This window comes from Solea senegalensis, linkage group LG21 (assembly GCF_019176455.1).
Source record: "Solea senegalensis isolate Sse05_10M linkage group LG21, IFAPA_SoseM_1, whole genome shotgun sequence".
In the NCBI taxonomy this organism is placed as follows: Eukaryota; Metazoa; Chordata; class Actinopteri; order Pleuronectiformes; family Soleidae; genus Solea; species Solea senegalensis.
The window spans coordinates 2,005,055-2,020,167 of NC_058040.1; the positions used below are offsets into that span (position 1 = coordinate 2,005,055).

General features: G+C 39.4%; 1 protein-coding gene across 1 annotated transcript; it reads right to left on the minus strand.

Moving 5' to 3' along the window:
* Positions 1-755: 755 nt before the first annotated feature.
* On the minus strand, positions 756-14,680 carry gnsb (glucosamine (N-acetyl)-6-sulfatase (Sanfilippo disease IIID), b). The gene is made up of 13 exons (XM_044011790.1): positions 14,261-14,680; positions 11,869-11,928; positions 9,444-9,647; positions 9,162-9,227; positions 8,968-9,066; positions 7,404-7,571; positions 7,240-7,322; positions 6,510-6,628; positions 5,367-5,470; positions 5,172-5,273; positions 4,871-4,981; positions 3,772-3,882; positions 756-3,216 (listed from the first exon to the last, which is right to left on the minus strand). The coding sequence occupies exons 1-13, from the start codon at positions 14,498-14,500 to the stop codon at positions 3,067-3,069; spliced, it is 1,617 nt and encodes a 538-aa protein (XP_043867725.1). The 5' UTR covers positions 14,501-14,680; the 3' UTR covers positions 756-3,066.
* Between the last annotated feature and the right edge of the window lie 433 nt (positions 14,681-15,113).

The following is a 15,113-nucleotide window of genomic DNA, read 5'->3' on the forward strand; positions in this document are numbered from 1 at the left end:
CACCTAAATGTTACTCCTTTACCAGCACAAATCCTGCACTCGACGACAAGATCAGCAGGCACGCTAGAAATTTCTCCGTGGAATTTCTTGAAGATTCAATAATTACACATGACTTTCTATAAGTGTAATGTCGCCTCACTGCATGAATTGTTTTGTCATTAATCCAGAATGAGCCTTTTATTTTCATAGTCAGGAAGATGGGGCAGCTCTGCTGAGGTGGTCATTTTGGACCACCATGTATTTACAGTAGCCCACAATGGACACACTTAAAGGAAAGTGTGAGATGATTTTCAACATTCAACACAAGTCAAAGTCCTTGAAAAAATGAAAAAATTACTAAGCACTTACATCTTTCATTAAACCAAAAATACCACTGTCACACTCCATTACTTGTCCTGCATTCAAAATCCTATTCAAGTCAATAATGTAAGTAACCCATTAGCGCCCTCTGTGAGGGAGTGGGAGAAGTTCAGGTTGGGAGAAAGGGAAGATGTGAAAAATCCCACAATTCAAGATATAAATATAAACACACAGAAGACTGTAATTACTTTACATTAAATAGAGCACAAGCATGAGGGCATGTGTCCATCATGTCCAGGAGAGACAAAAAATAAATCAAATATAAAGAGAAGTGGAGGATAAAACACAAAAAAAGCACTAAATGTATCTTATGGCAGAATCTGCGTGAAAGACACTATGTAAAACTTTGCATTGGATGTTCATCTAATATACAATAAGAAACATATACAAATGAATGAGTGCAATTAAACGCTTTAATTTGAATCTTTTCCATCACAGTGCAAATACATTCACAGTTGAGGCACATGCTGTTTTGTCAGTGCAAATAAGAAAAGGCACATGAGACCATACGGAACTTCCCTTTATGAATGCTTCACAAAACACTTCCTTTTGTTCATCTTCCACGAGACTCTGTTCAAATCGTCACAGTTGAATTGTCCAGACAAAAAAACGAAACAAATGGATTTGAAAGTTTTTAAAAGCGGTGTTCCTTCTAAAATCAGAGGCACAAACGTAAAGAAATACCTGGACACAAAAGAGGTCAAAACTGTCTTCACTACATTCAATGAAAGGGCCACTTAGACACAATGAAGAGCACAATTACAACACCATTCTTTTAAAAAGCAATAAAAAACAAACAAATAGCTGTAGAATTCGGGAATAGTGTGACATGAAGTGAAATCTTGTCCAAATGTTAGATTAGAAGTTCAACAAAACTACCTCCATCTGTGCATAAAGATGCAGCTGCTAGTTAGCTTAGCATTAGACTTCAGAACCTCCAGCACAAGAACCTGGAACCTGGTTCTAGTCACCATAAGCTAAAAAGCAATGAATTTAAACATGTATTAATTTTTTTATGTCCATTTCTGTGATTATATTATTATTCTGTTACATTTCACAAAATTGACAAGTTTTGTGACCGTACACACACACACACACACTTCCTCTGATTTATACAGGGTTTTTTTGGTCCTCGCAAAGTTGTATATTCAAGTACACAAACACACACACACAAATCCAATACGACCTGATTCAATGAAAACGTCCACCGTGTATTTAGGAGGATTTATTGAATATACTGCACATAATTATTGTTGCGTAAGTGCATAACTGCTGTAAGGTAAATAAAATAAGCCTTTCACGTGTTCTTTTTCGGGGTGGGCGCCGTCATCTTGTGCCCGCCATGTTTCTACGGCCGCCCACGGGGACAAAGAGTTTAGAGTTTATTTGAGGCAGAAGTTTACTACACAAAAAAACGGTAGTAAAGTGAAGACACTTGGAAAAGTGATGGGAGAGTTTGTTATTGTCCGCAGTCTAACCTTTCACAGTGGATCTTTGAATTAAATTAAATTGATGAGTATTAGTGACAGAGGCAGGTGGATTAAGCCAACTTTGCACTTTCTACACCAAGTGTGTTCTATCCGTTTAGGCTGATCGGGTGATCGTGAGTGGTTGTTAGTCTTCTAATCTGACGCTCCACAAGAAAACAAATGAGCTTATTTTTTTAAAAATGTTAAACTATTCTCTTAAAGAATTGATTATGCTACAGTGTAGCGACACACCTTTGGTTGAATGAGGCTCTAATGCTGCGGTCACACCATTTTTTCGTGCAGTGATTTTAAACACGGTAAAATCTTTTTTTCTTTTTTCGCCAAACTTTCAACTTTGCAGAAAACTTTGAATTACACAAAAAACCAATCGGCATTAAGATTCTTCGACTAATGTCACCTCCACGACACGACAGCCAGCAAGCCAGACTCAGTTGGTTTATGATGGAGGAACAACATATCTGTGTGTGTGTGTGTGTGTGTGTGTGTGTGTGTGTGTTCACATCTAGGACTCTACAGAGACCGTTTAAAGAAAAAAGAAAAAGAAAAAAAGAGTCCACGAGGAAGTCGGTCTATCACTGCTCCTGTGATCGCCGTCGTGAATGCACAGACAAATGATCTTGCAGCACGACGCGATGTGAGAATCCACATTCGGTGTGACCGCAGGGTAAATCTCCACATAGGACAAAAACTTACACTTACAAAAGTAGCTCCCACTTTATCCACCACCATGGATAAAAGGTTCACAAATCAAATTTTGAAGTGTACAGACATAACAACCAAAAATAAAAGCCTGGGAAAAAAATGGTTTGCATTTAAAAACGTGTTCAAATCAGGTTTTCGATGAAAAAGCTGCAACAATATCAGCGACTGGTTGTAAAACAGAGGATGAAGAAGGCAACGGTGAAGATCAGAAGTAGAAAAAAAAAAACACTTGCTGAAGAATACAGCATCCGTCATGACGATACAAACACTCACAGGTAATCAAAGTTATTCGCCGTCTTCTCTACGTGAAGCTCCCTCCACTAATTATTATTATTAACGATTCTGCTTAAAAGTGGTGGAAACACAGGTTGGTTCACAGGGAAACACCAACCATCCAAAACCTCCTGGATAGAGCTGCTGGGAAAAAAGTGGTGTGATTGGGCAAGAGGTGGTGTATATTTGGCAGCTTCCCGGGAGTAAACAGTATGAGAACGCTCTGAGGGCCGGCCCCCTGTTACTTGATGCCACGGCAGCTGTCACCTACGCAGGACTGGAGCTGGATGAGTCGCTGGTTCATGGTCTGCAGGATGGCCGGATCCACCTTCTTCACAATGTTCTCCAGCTGGTGGGGGTCTGACGACAGGTTGTACACTTCTACGAACGACTGAGGACACAAAGTGGTGCAGACAGTGAGCTTCACGTCTGTTTTTGCAAACTATGGCGCAAAAATGTCCGTCAATGACCCTTTTCACAGTAAATGAAAATAAAGGTAATGACACTTTTATCCGCAAATAAATTCAAGACAAAAGCGTTGGGTCATACCAGGGTCTTAAGTATATATATACATATACATACATATATATATACATATATACACACATACATATACATACATATATACACACACATATATACATACATATATATATAGATATATATACAGATATGTATGTATACATATACATATATGCAACGTGGGGTTCAGTGTCTTGCCTTCTTCAAATAGAAAGGCGACTCGCTCCACCACTGAGCTACCGTCGCCCCACTCTATTTGCCAGGTCTATGCCATATTAGTAAATTCTAATGAATACATTTATTGCCAATATATTGCTTCTTCTTTATGAGTATTAATAATCTTACATTTCAATTAGGTTTACAGTAAAACTGTGGCATACATTATGTCTGAATCATGTGTGTGAGCATTAGAGTGAGGCTCTACCTCATTGTCCGCAAACTCGCAGTACTGTAGGTCTTGGTCACCGCTGATGGTCCTGACACAGGCGTACGTATTGTTGAAGGCGTCCTCACACACACAGTCGGGGAAACATTCCTGAGGAAAGGGAAATTTACCGGAGTTAGAATCATAATGGTTTCATTTTGTAATATTGCGTCATCATTTTTCTCTAGGAGATGCCAGGGACTGAGGCTCTGTTCCGACCTGGTATTAGTATTCAACATCCATCCTGAAGGATCCAATTATGAGTGTGCAGCTCTAAGTTTAGGTAAAAACGAACAAAATTGTGTCTCAAATACAGATCAGATCATTGCACCACATTTGAAAGTGGTGAAGTGTGAACACTAATCGGTCTCCAAGACGCATTAAAGACAACCTCCCCAGCCAAATGTGTCATTGTGACACAAACTAGTATCTACAGCAGCGACATCTCAAACTCAGCCAACGAGCATCTTAGTCAATAACAATTTTCATGATGCTATTTCACAAATGTTTTAAGTAAACACAGTTGTTTTAATAAAAATTAAATATATTTCACAATAAAAAACTTTTTTTTTATGCTAAATGAACCTATAAATTACAAAAACAGACAGAAATAAATGGAGTTCTTTTTGATTATATCAAACACAAGAGCAGTTTATTTAAAACATTTTCTGTATCCAGAGGGTCACTGGTTCCGGGGCTTAAGTTTCAGTGACAATATCACAGCAATGCAAAGCTGCACAATTAAACCACGTTACATGCTTACTCTCAAACTGAGAAAATAACAAATAAAGTAAGAATAAGTCGTCCAAATATAACTAGTTGTGTCTCTGCATGTGATAAATCATTTCTGGTTTCATATTGTTATAGGCCTCTTATGGTACTTGTAATAAGGATTCTAACAATTTAAGCTTAAATGTTTCTTCGAAGGGATAATGCAATACGTAGTTTTAAATAAATGAATAGTTTTAATTGTTTTTGTGAATCTTTTGTTGACTCCATTAAGCATTAATTACAAATAAATGCCACTTGTGATCTGATCTACCAGGTTAGTTGTTTCCAGTTCATTTTGGCCTAGCCTGAAAAATCTCACTCTACTTACAGATAGACCAGGGCCTAATTTGGGACAATCAGGATCTGTAGTCTCATGTCCCTCTCCAGTGTATTCGATGAGGAAAAAGGGCCGTGTGCTGGCATTACGCAGTGAAGGAGCCTGAACAGGAAAAACTCAGTTAATGCTTAAAACAAAAACGTGACAGAATCACAGACGGCAGGAAAGTCTACATCAAATCTGTTGACTCGACAATACCATTCAGATGGACTACAGTAATTGTTCCACTATACAAGTACAGGTGACAGTGAAAGATTATGTAGATTAAAAGCTAAAAGAAAAAGCAACTGACCATCTGCCCAAGGAAAGACTGTCCATCCATATTCACAGAAGACAAGTTGAGCCCAGATATGTCCAGTATGGTTGGAGCCAGGTCAATATTCAAAACCGACGCCTGAAAGAGCCACGCAACAGGATAAAAAAACAGTGAAAACTAAACCAAAGATTAAAAAAGCCAAAGTGGCAAAACAACAGAATGTCATGTCACCTTCAGGGTCTGGTTTGGTTTGATGCCAGGTCCACGGACCAAAAGAGGAGTCTTGATGTCAAATTCATACAGCTGCCGCTTATCGATAGGCAGAGAGAACTGACCTGGAATAGGGAGCACAGGGGGTTAAGGGGTTAAAGTGATGGTTCATGTTTTTTGAAGGTTCATGACACATATTCAGGCCCATCTTTGCTGAATGTTGATGTATTTCATTGTAGTTTCAGTTCATGAATGTTTATGATTCAGATTAATATTAGTATTAATGATTTAACTGCATTTAAAAGTGTTTGGTTAAGTCCTAATTATTATTTAATTAATATTTGCACTGTATTTGTTGCACTCAAGCATTGCTATTTCATTAAAAAAAATGTCACAATTTGTTTTTTATGGGGTAAAAAAAATAAATTTAGTTTAAATAAGTTTTAAGGGGATCAGGGTTGATTGCTGGGAGGGAAGTTCAGTAAATGTGGGATGGTTTGAGAGCCAGAGGAGTTCACCGTTTTCCTGACCGTGTTGATCAGTGGATATATCCACTGATATGTATATGTACATATATGTATGTATGCTTTTTCCTTTTGTAATTTTTGTTGAATAAATCTAAAACATAAACACAATTTTTTGACTGTCATAAACTCCGTACTGGGACGGGTTTTACTGAAAAACCAAGGTCCATAAAGAAAAGCTGTGTTTTTACACACGAACACAGGAGGTACTGGTCTACTGCTGCCTCATGTGGTAAGCTTGGGTCACTTGGGTAAACCTAAATTTCACACAACAAAATCACAAAATAACACATCCGAACTTACTGATGGAGGTGGCAGTGGATCAACAACTCCTGTGTGCTATGACGCAAAATCTGTGATTTTCTCTGTGCACTTTGGTAGAGGGGGAGGGAGTATTTTACAAAGCGACATAAACTTCAGTTTCCAAAAAAGGTAGTTTTAGAATTAAACAAAACAGTAAGTATATTTACTTGAAATACCTTAAACAGAAGCTAGCATAGATTTTATTTAGTGGCTGAAATCTGTTTTTCTTCGTTTCCCCAGGCTGTTTTCTGGTAACAGCAGCTGGTACCTCATACAACCACTATTCAAAAAACTTGAACTATCGCTTTAAAGAAGAGAAACTGAGGCTTGCTCAGACCTGTGTGGTAGCCGTTGTCTGAGGTGTAAAAGATGTAGGTGTTGTCCAGTTCCTTTAAACTGTCAAGTTTCTTGACCAGCTTCTCCACCATGTCGTCCACAGATAACAGGGTCTGCCACCTGCAGATGAGATGACCAATATTTATTGTTTTAAGACAACACATAAGTCAGGAAATATGTCAAAAATCTGTCTCTTTGTTGGCTGTTTTCATCATAAAAGTGATGATGGTGAATAGACGTGCTAAAAAAGTCAGAGACAGGCTAAAGAGAGAGCAATTTATCCCATCCCTAAAGATCCAGAAAGACAAATCATTGCTATGAAACCTGCAGTGGGAACAGATTTCGAGGTTCACTTTTGGTAAATCATGCACTCAGACTAGATTTACCAAGATTTAACCAACTAGTCTGCACAGCAATATTAACACAACAATTATTGAAATGACACTGCCCTTTGCCAAGGCTAATGTGAAGCTCCGTTATGCTAACATGACACTTATCCTTCCAGAGTTGAATGTTTGTCACACAGTCAGATTGTGCCTATTTGTTTCCCTTCAGGCTCTAAACATTCAATGACTCTCAGGAGTAAGATGAAGGGAAGTTAATCAGGAAGTTGAAGAGGTCTGGACCATAATACATTTATATTGACTCTGATTGATTAAAGCCTTTGCTTCAAGAGTGGGTATAAAAGAGGACTGGATATGAAATTACATTATAATTGATATGAAATATACCTTTGCCTGTATGCATTATCCAGGAAGGTCAGTGAGGAATTTGGCATGGGGTTGATGGGTTGACGGAGCAGCCAGTGTTTGTCCTGAAAACACAGTAAAACAGTGATTCAATTGGAAAAGTTTACACCTGACATTTGCTGTTAATCCTTCCTGATTCTTAATACCTTTCCTAGTTTGTCAAAGCTCCCATCTCGAGGAGCTTGAACATCACTAAACTTTTTCTGGTACTGAGGTGCTGCCGTCCATGGGGAGTGAGGAGCTGGAGTAGACAACATCAAGAAGAAGGGATGCTGCGGGCTCCTGTCATCCAGAAATTTAAGGGAGCGGTTCGCCTGCGTAGCAAAACAAACCAGTACGGAATAAACCACTGCTGAGCAAAAACGTATGTTTCCATCATGGTATAGTTCAGTTTGGTACACTACGATACAGTTTGGAGAATAGTACCTTTACTTTTCTGCACTGTACCAAACGGAACAATTCCACTTGGTGGAAACATGGCTATAGAGAAAACAACATCTTTGACAGCAAATATTTGTTTCATGACCAAACGCATACAAAATATTAGAATACTAACATGCTAAACCAACACGTATCAACATTAGTCAGTTAGTGTGAGAGCAGACTTCACATTAGGGGTGGGAATCACAGGGTACCTCACGATACGAGATACATGGCCCACGATACCAATAATATCGCAACATAATTTTGTGTGACAATCAATATACTGCAAGACAATCATATAGCGATACATCATGAAGAAAAGAAAACGTCTGTGAGAAGTTAAAAGTGCAGGATGTCTCCATTTTTAATAGAGAACAAAGTGCATAAAGTCCATGTATTGAACTTGGATGAAGGTAGCCTAACTGTTTACTTCAGAGCGCCTTAATTTATTAATTAAAATAAATATTATATATAATATAAGATACTTTCCCTGGCCTATCGATTGTCGTATTTCCTGATGGATGACAGTATATCACCAAATCGACCCACCCCTACTAAAAAACATAATGTCCTCCAATACAACCCATTTCATTGGCCGTTTCATCAAAGCTCCGCCCCTAAAACACAGGAAGTTGTTATCCGTAGTAGAACTGTACATTTTGGTGGCACTCCCTCTACCATTTTTCCATGACACTCTTGCTAACTTCTGGCTATCATCTCTCCTCGTATTATTAATGGTTTTATTGATAATTATTGTTATCAGAAGGTTAAAGAAACTTTTTCTTCTTTTTTTTAAGACAACTTTATTGATTGACGGCTGTCAGGAAGTGAAGAGGATTTCAACAAATAAGGCAAGGTTAATAAATGACAGACCTAAGATTCTGTGAGTTAGTTAGCATTTACCTGAGTCTCAAAAAATAGCTTTAATTGCTGATAAGAGTAGTGACATTACTGCAGCTCATCAGAGTCAGCAGTGTGGGTGACAAACACCCATGTGTCAGCTGATGAGGATGATGAGCAATCATCACATGACATGCACAAAGTCCTCACTCACAACTTCTACAATCTGAAAAATGAAACACACAAAAACTAAACATCCTACAGCATTTGTCTCATTCACAATCTGGTTGTTGATGATTGACTTGAGTCATGAGACAATTCCTACCCATACATTCTCATAACATGTCCCTGTACATGTGTTCCCATGCATCAGATTACTGTTGATCACAAGCTCAGTAAATGCACGTCATTGCATGCCGACGCTCAGTGTGTGACATTAGAACTCACTATGAGGTCAGTGAGATAGTCCATCTCATAGCTGTCGCCGTGCTTTTCTTCTACGCCGTTGACAGACAGGGTGTAGTTGTAATATTGTGAGTTTCCCACCTGTGAATCAGACAGCACACGGCATGTGATAATTCAAGTACCAGGAAAAAAAACATTTATGTTTGTGTGTGCGTGTGTGTTTCTGTGAGACTCACCAATGCATGCCATTGGTCCCAGCCAGGTGGAATATGAGTCACATCTCCTGCTTCTTTCTTACCATACTGGCAGAAGAGGAGACAATTAAATTTAAAAAAATGTTTTTACAAACAGCAGAGCTGGGTGGTTTAAAATAATATCTGGATATTTTAGGCTATATCCCTATATGCATGAGATATATAGGGGTACCCCTAGATATCTTGTATGTACATAACAGGGTGTCATGAAGACCACAGAGCTCTGTTTACAAAGGTTTAAGTCATGTTTATACGTGTTCCAACCTGGTTGAGATATTTCCCAGCGAAGAAGGTCTGGTATTTCTGTTTGCTCAGGTAAACAGGGAGGGCCTCAGTCTCAGGACCTTTCTGCCACAGCGTGCTGGAGCAGTTCCCGGACAGGGAGTTGTTCCTCACCTCGTGATTGTGGGGGTACCGACCAGTCAAAATGCTACTCCTGCTGGGGCAGCACAGTGGCGTGACTGTGAACTTCAAAAAGGAGAGGGAAACGAGAGCAACAAGAAGAGGAAAAATGAGGAAAGAAAGGCTTTCACAACAGTGTTAACACTTTAAGTATTAAAAGGTAAAGTGATTTTACATCAGACACTGGTCAGAACTGACCAAAACAAAAATCTCATCTGTGGCTCATCAGTAAAATACTGTGTGGGTGATCACATTGATTTACCCACAGTTCATGCAGTGTGGGTAACAGGTATGTTAAAAAAAACAAAAAAAAGGTATTGACAGAGCATCCATAGTTTTTTAACTTTTAAATCATCCCTCATATCTTTAAGTCACTAGAATAAACAAATTCCTCATAAATCCAAAACTCTCTAGGGCCTGTGTGCACATCATCTGCTGAGTGCCTGAGTTCAAAAGGCAGAAATGTTTCCCACATCCATAAAATCGATTTGCCCGTAAAAAAAATCAAAAATAATAAACTTGAACTCTAAAACCTCTAATGCACTCAATAAAATGCAAAGGAGAAAAAAAAACAAGAAAGAAGAAACTGATTAAGGGAAAAAAGGGAAGAGAAAGTAACTCTGTATTTAATTTGACCTGTTGCATGTCATACTCTTCAGTCCCAAGGGTGAGGGAGGAAGGTTGATCTTCACTCTCGAAAGTGTCATCACTGGAAGAGTCATGAGTGCGACGTCCGACACAAGAATCACACCAAACAATGCAGAACTGTAGATAAATATCCCGAAATATGTGTATCCAACATTTAGCAAAAGAACTGTATAAAATCTCAATATTTAACAGAGGAGCCTGGTGTATATAGTGACAACACTGTTGAAAGCCAGCAATTCAGCAGTATTTCAGTTCAGTGAACCACCCTTGCTACTGGGTGTGGCAGAGGCAGAAGACTCACATGAACCAGCAGCTCAGAAACAGCAAACAGATTGTCTGAACTATATGCAAAACAGGGCAGAAATAAACCGTCTGCTGCAGGAGAACAGGAAGCTTAGGTCTGAAGTAAGTAAGAGACAGATGATGAAGAGTTTTTCAAGGGAAGGAAAAGAGACATGTTTTGCTATTTTGATGTCTATGTTTAAGACCATTAAACATTTTCTGGCAGGTCCAAAGACGTTGCTGCCATTTCAAATGGTACTACTGACACTCATTCGTCTAAGGCTTGGTCTTCCCCTGCAACATCTTTCACAACTTATCACTGTGAAGAAACTCTTGTTTTTTGCACCTAATTCAAAACTAATGCTTCTTAGCTGCACCAATGTGTATAAGTGGTCATATTGGCAAGTATGGCCATATTGGCAAGTGTGGAAACACAAAAACAGACAGACAAACAGATCTATCATAACAGGACAGTAGTGTGACACCCAGTGGACAAATCAGGAAGTGCCAAAATACAGACACAGAGCCACTAAAAACAATACGTGACTCCCACTCCATTGGACGATATTTCTGACTAAAGTGTTTTTTACATGTACTGCTGCTTTGCCTCTCTTTAAGTTTGCTCTTCAGCATCGCCAAATGAATCGATAACAATAATGGTAATGTGTTATCGCTATAGAACGCGGAATTCATGAAACCAGCTTTCGAAACGGCACCGGGTATCCCAGTATGCACTGCGGTGTGACGTCACTTGCCAAGCTCAATACATAGTCATTAGATTACTTACAGAGCAGGAAGGAGAATGCTAATGGCAGCAATAGATAGGAACTTAGCCAAAAAACTACACTGCTTATCAATGTTGGCAGGACCACCATGTTTTTAGTAGCCCACAATGAACAAACATCCCTCTCATTCAGCTGCAACATGCAACTGAAGTTTTACACACTGTACCTTTAAATCTCATTTATTTTGCTATTGTTGCAGCTAATTGCGACACAGTATCACATGATTTGCTTTTGTTTTGTTCTTTTTAAAGAAGTGAAATTTGGGGTTTGGACAATTTTGCGACTTTGTTCCTTGTTATTTCAATGAAATGCGTGACAAATTTAAGGCAAAGAACCTGAAGTGAGACAAGCCTTCTCATTCAAGCAATAAGATTTTTTTCTAGTACTAGTAACACGTTGTGAAATCACAGGTTCATTCCTCAACAGCACATGTGACGACATATGCTTTTTTTAATGTAAAAGAAAGATAGTAATTATAATAAAATGTTATACACAGTATTTCCATCTGTAATGTAGCATGTGCATGTACAGTTGTACTTGAATAAATACACATCTTTGGTACATGTACTCACAGAATTGACAAATGTTGCTCCTGCTTCTCCTAGTAAGGTTTTCGTTTTGGTCATAGGAGTCTGCAGAACAGAAGAGAGAGAGACAAGCAAAGTGAAAATTGTCCCAACATATTTACAAAAATCAAAGCCTGTCTGGCCTCCATTTCAGCGCATAAACACACTATCATAACAGTTATTTCAATGTAAAGTTACATAATCCATATATAGGATGGGTCTTTATAATTAAAAAGGTACTGACAATTATACCCCATGCCCACTTGTCAAAAACATGTTTAATCCCAAGTTTAAACAGGTTTTTTACCAGTGGGAACGGGTTTTTAGGAACCTCTGTTTTCTGCCTGGAATGCGCCATTTCCAGCTCAACATGACGCAGCAGATACATCTTCCGGCCGTTTGCATTCTTTGTGCTCTATATCATTTACTTCATGAATCAGGTCATCTATCAATTTAAAGAGAGACCAAGGGAGAAAGTGCAAAACAGTGACCACCGTAACCTCATTACTGAGAGCTATGGCGTTTTCTCGTTTTGTTTCCAGGGCGTCAAATTGCACACATGGGTGTCACAGAGGGAAAAAAACATCACAGGGCAGAACAGCCTCTGGCAATGGGAATGGTGTTAATCATCTTTTTGTAGTGGCCTCACCCACGTTTAAAACAATCCGGAGTATACACCCCAAAAAACTATATTTTAGGAATTAATTTCCTGCTTTGTTCTGTAAAACAACCTTCTCAACGACTTTAAACTGCGGGAATAGGAGTTGTTGATCCACTGCTGCCTCTATCAATAAATTCAAATTAGTTATTTTGTGACATCTGTGTTTTAAATCCTTCTTTTTGGATTTACACAAACTTCCCAAAAGGGGCACACAGCTCCTGGGTCCACTGCAAAAACGGAAAATAAAAGCAGTTTTGTTCTCGTCTCTCCCCATGTGTGCATGGGTTTTCTCCGTGTTCTCCGGCTTCATCAGACAGTCCAAAAACATGCAATATGGGGACTAGGTAAATTGGACACTGTAAATTGACCATATGTGTGAGTGTGAGAGTGGGTGGTTGTTTGTCTCTATATTTGGCCCTGTGATGGACTAGTGATCTGTCCAAAGTATCACACCATGTCAGCTGAGATTGGCACAGCACCCCCCGCGACCCTTCTGTGGAGGATAAAGTGGTAGAAGATGGATGGATGGATGATGGAGGAGATTCTGATCTTCTCTCCTCTGAAGAGGCAAATCTGAGCAGGGCTTATTTTCTCACTAATTATTATTCTTAGACTTCAGGTATACATTGTAAAAGTCAGCTTAATTAAGACAAGGAACAACATTTCTTTGCCTGTAATAAATACAAATATTTTACTAATTTTGGCCAGTTTTGTCTAATTTTAAGACACATTGTAGTCTTAAATTGTCTAGATTTACAATCTACATTCAAGCATTTTATCCATTCATCCATCCATCTTCTCCACATGAGGGTTACGGGGGGCGCTGTGTCAATCTCAGCTGACGTAGGGCAAAAGCTGGGATGCACCCAGGACAGATTAATTAATCAATTATCAATATCAGAATATTTGACTTATTTCTAGTACGGCTGTTTTTGCAGTGTAACCAGGAGCTAAAAATGCTGATTTTCACAATAGATTTTGGTGTGGACGAGTGAGCTAACTTCTAACTAACTAACTAACTTCAGTTAACAGAAGGAAAAGGTTGTCTACTGGCAAGATAAAATGGCATGGTAGCCATACTCAGCCGTAACATACATGGTAGCCATAAGATATCATCACCTGTTGGCTCACCTGTGCACAGCTTGGGCAATATTGACAAAACCTCATTCAAACATTGGTAACAAAAACCTGAGCCATCACTTCTGGCTCTGGTTTGACAAACACTCTCGTCTACCTCCCCACACAATCCTGTTTTCATCCACCAAACTGTGTTTCCTTTGAGTAATCTTAAAAAATTCCTAAGTAAACATATCTGACTGTGACCTCCTTCCCTGTTAGTCATGGCCTGACCTGGCAACTAACCAACTAACTTCTGAGGCAAACAACCGATGACACAGGGTGTGGAAGGAAATGTTCAGTTGTGCTACTAATACGTGCTGTCATTTGCTGCATGTTCAGCCGTTTATTAACTGGTTTGATTGAGAGACCCATAACAAGTTACGTATTGTGTATTTAAAAGGGCTACAACACCTTTTCTCTGTGCCTGTTTACATCAAAACAATGTATAGATTGTGTTCTGGTTCCTCTTTCTGTATGTATGTTTAGAAAGTCTGCACACTGAAAACTACCTACTGTATGTACAAACTGACTAGACACACTTTAAACTTTCGGCACAAGCAAATGTGTCACAGCAGAGACGTGTTATTATGAGCTCATGTTAAAGTCTGTTAAACTCACCATTCCCCCCAGGTAAACATCCTGGTCGTCGGCGAGGATCAGCACAATGTTGCTGGGTTTGACACTCTCCACACACCTGACGCAGCAGGTGAACAGCACCGTCAGCAGCGCGAGGACAGTGAGGGCCACGGGGTTTCCCCCGAGCCGCCGCGGCCGGCGTGTAGTCGCTCGGTATCCGCTTCTCCTCAAAGCTACCTCGGTCAAGAGAAGGCCGCAGTACCGGGCCGGGTCAGGCTCCATGTTCGTACAACTACCGGAGAAATGAGTCAGTTTCGCTGCTTCCTCGTCCACCTCCTGCTGCTGCTGCTGCTCTTGCTGCCGCCGCCGCTCTTCTTCAGGGGGGAGGGTCTGTGTCTGTCTCTGTGTGTTCCACTACACGTTGGGCTTCAGTGTTTAAGGAAGTGGAGTCCAGATCATATGATCTGCTGAGTGTGAGTGGGAGGAGAGGCGACAGAGAACATAGTGTACAACACGCACATTGTACAACTTTCACACAACTTTACTGGCAATAATTCACATGAAATATAAGGGAAAGGGTACCCTATAAAGCCCCACTACTGAAAGTCAAAGGTTTGTCTCGCTGTCATGTGATTTGACATCATGCTTTTAATACATTAAAAATACCATGAATAATACAAATGCATTATTAATGAATTAAAAAGACTATTATGTCATTTTACACCAATTAAAAGCCTCCTAGCTGGCATTAACGCATACACTCGTTGGTCACTTTTTGTACCTGTTCATCACCTCTTTTTAACCCAAATAAGTGATTGGCTGATAAGATTATCAGTCAATCATCAGAATGATGTTAAATTTGTACATTGGTATAACATGAATGTATTGTTATTAT

Coding starts and splice junctions, on each gene's coding strand:
- gnsb (XM_044011790.1), bottom strand. CDS start 14,500: ATGGAGCCTGACCCGGCCCGGTACTGCGGCCTTCTCTTGACCGAGGTA. Junction 5,471..6,509: donor AGACAACGGCTACCACACAG/GTCTGAGCAAGC, acceptor TCCCTATTCCAG/GTCAGTTCTCTCTGCCTATC. Junction 3,883..4,870: donor AATTAGGCCCTGGTCTATCT/GTAAGTAGAGTG, acceptor CCCTTTCCTCAG/GAATGTTTCCCCGACTGTGT.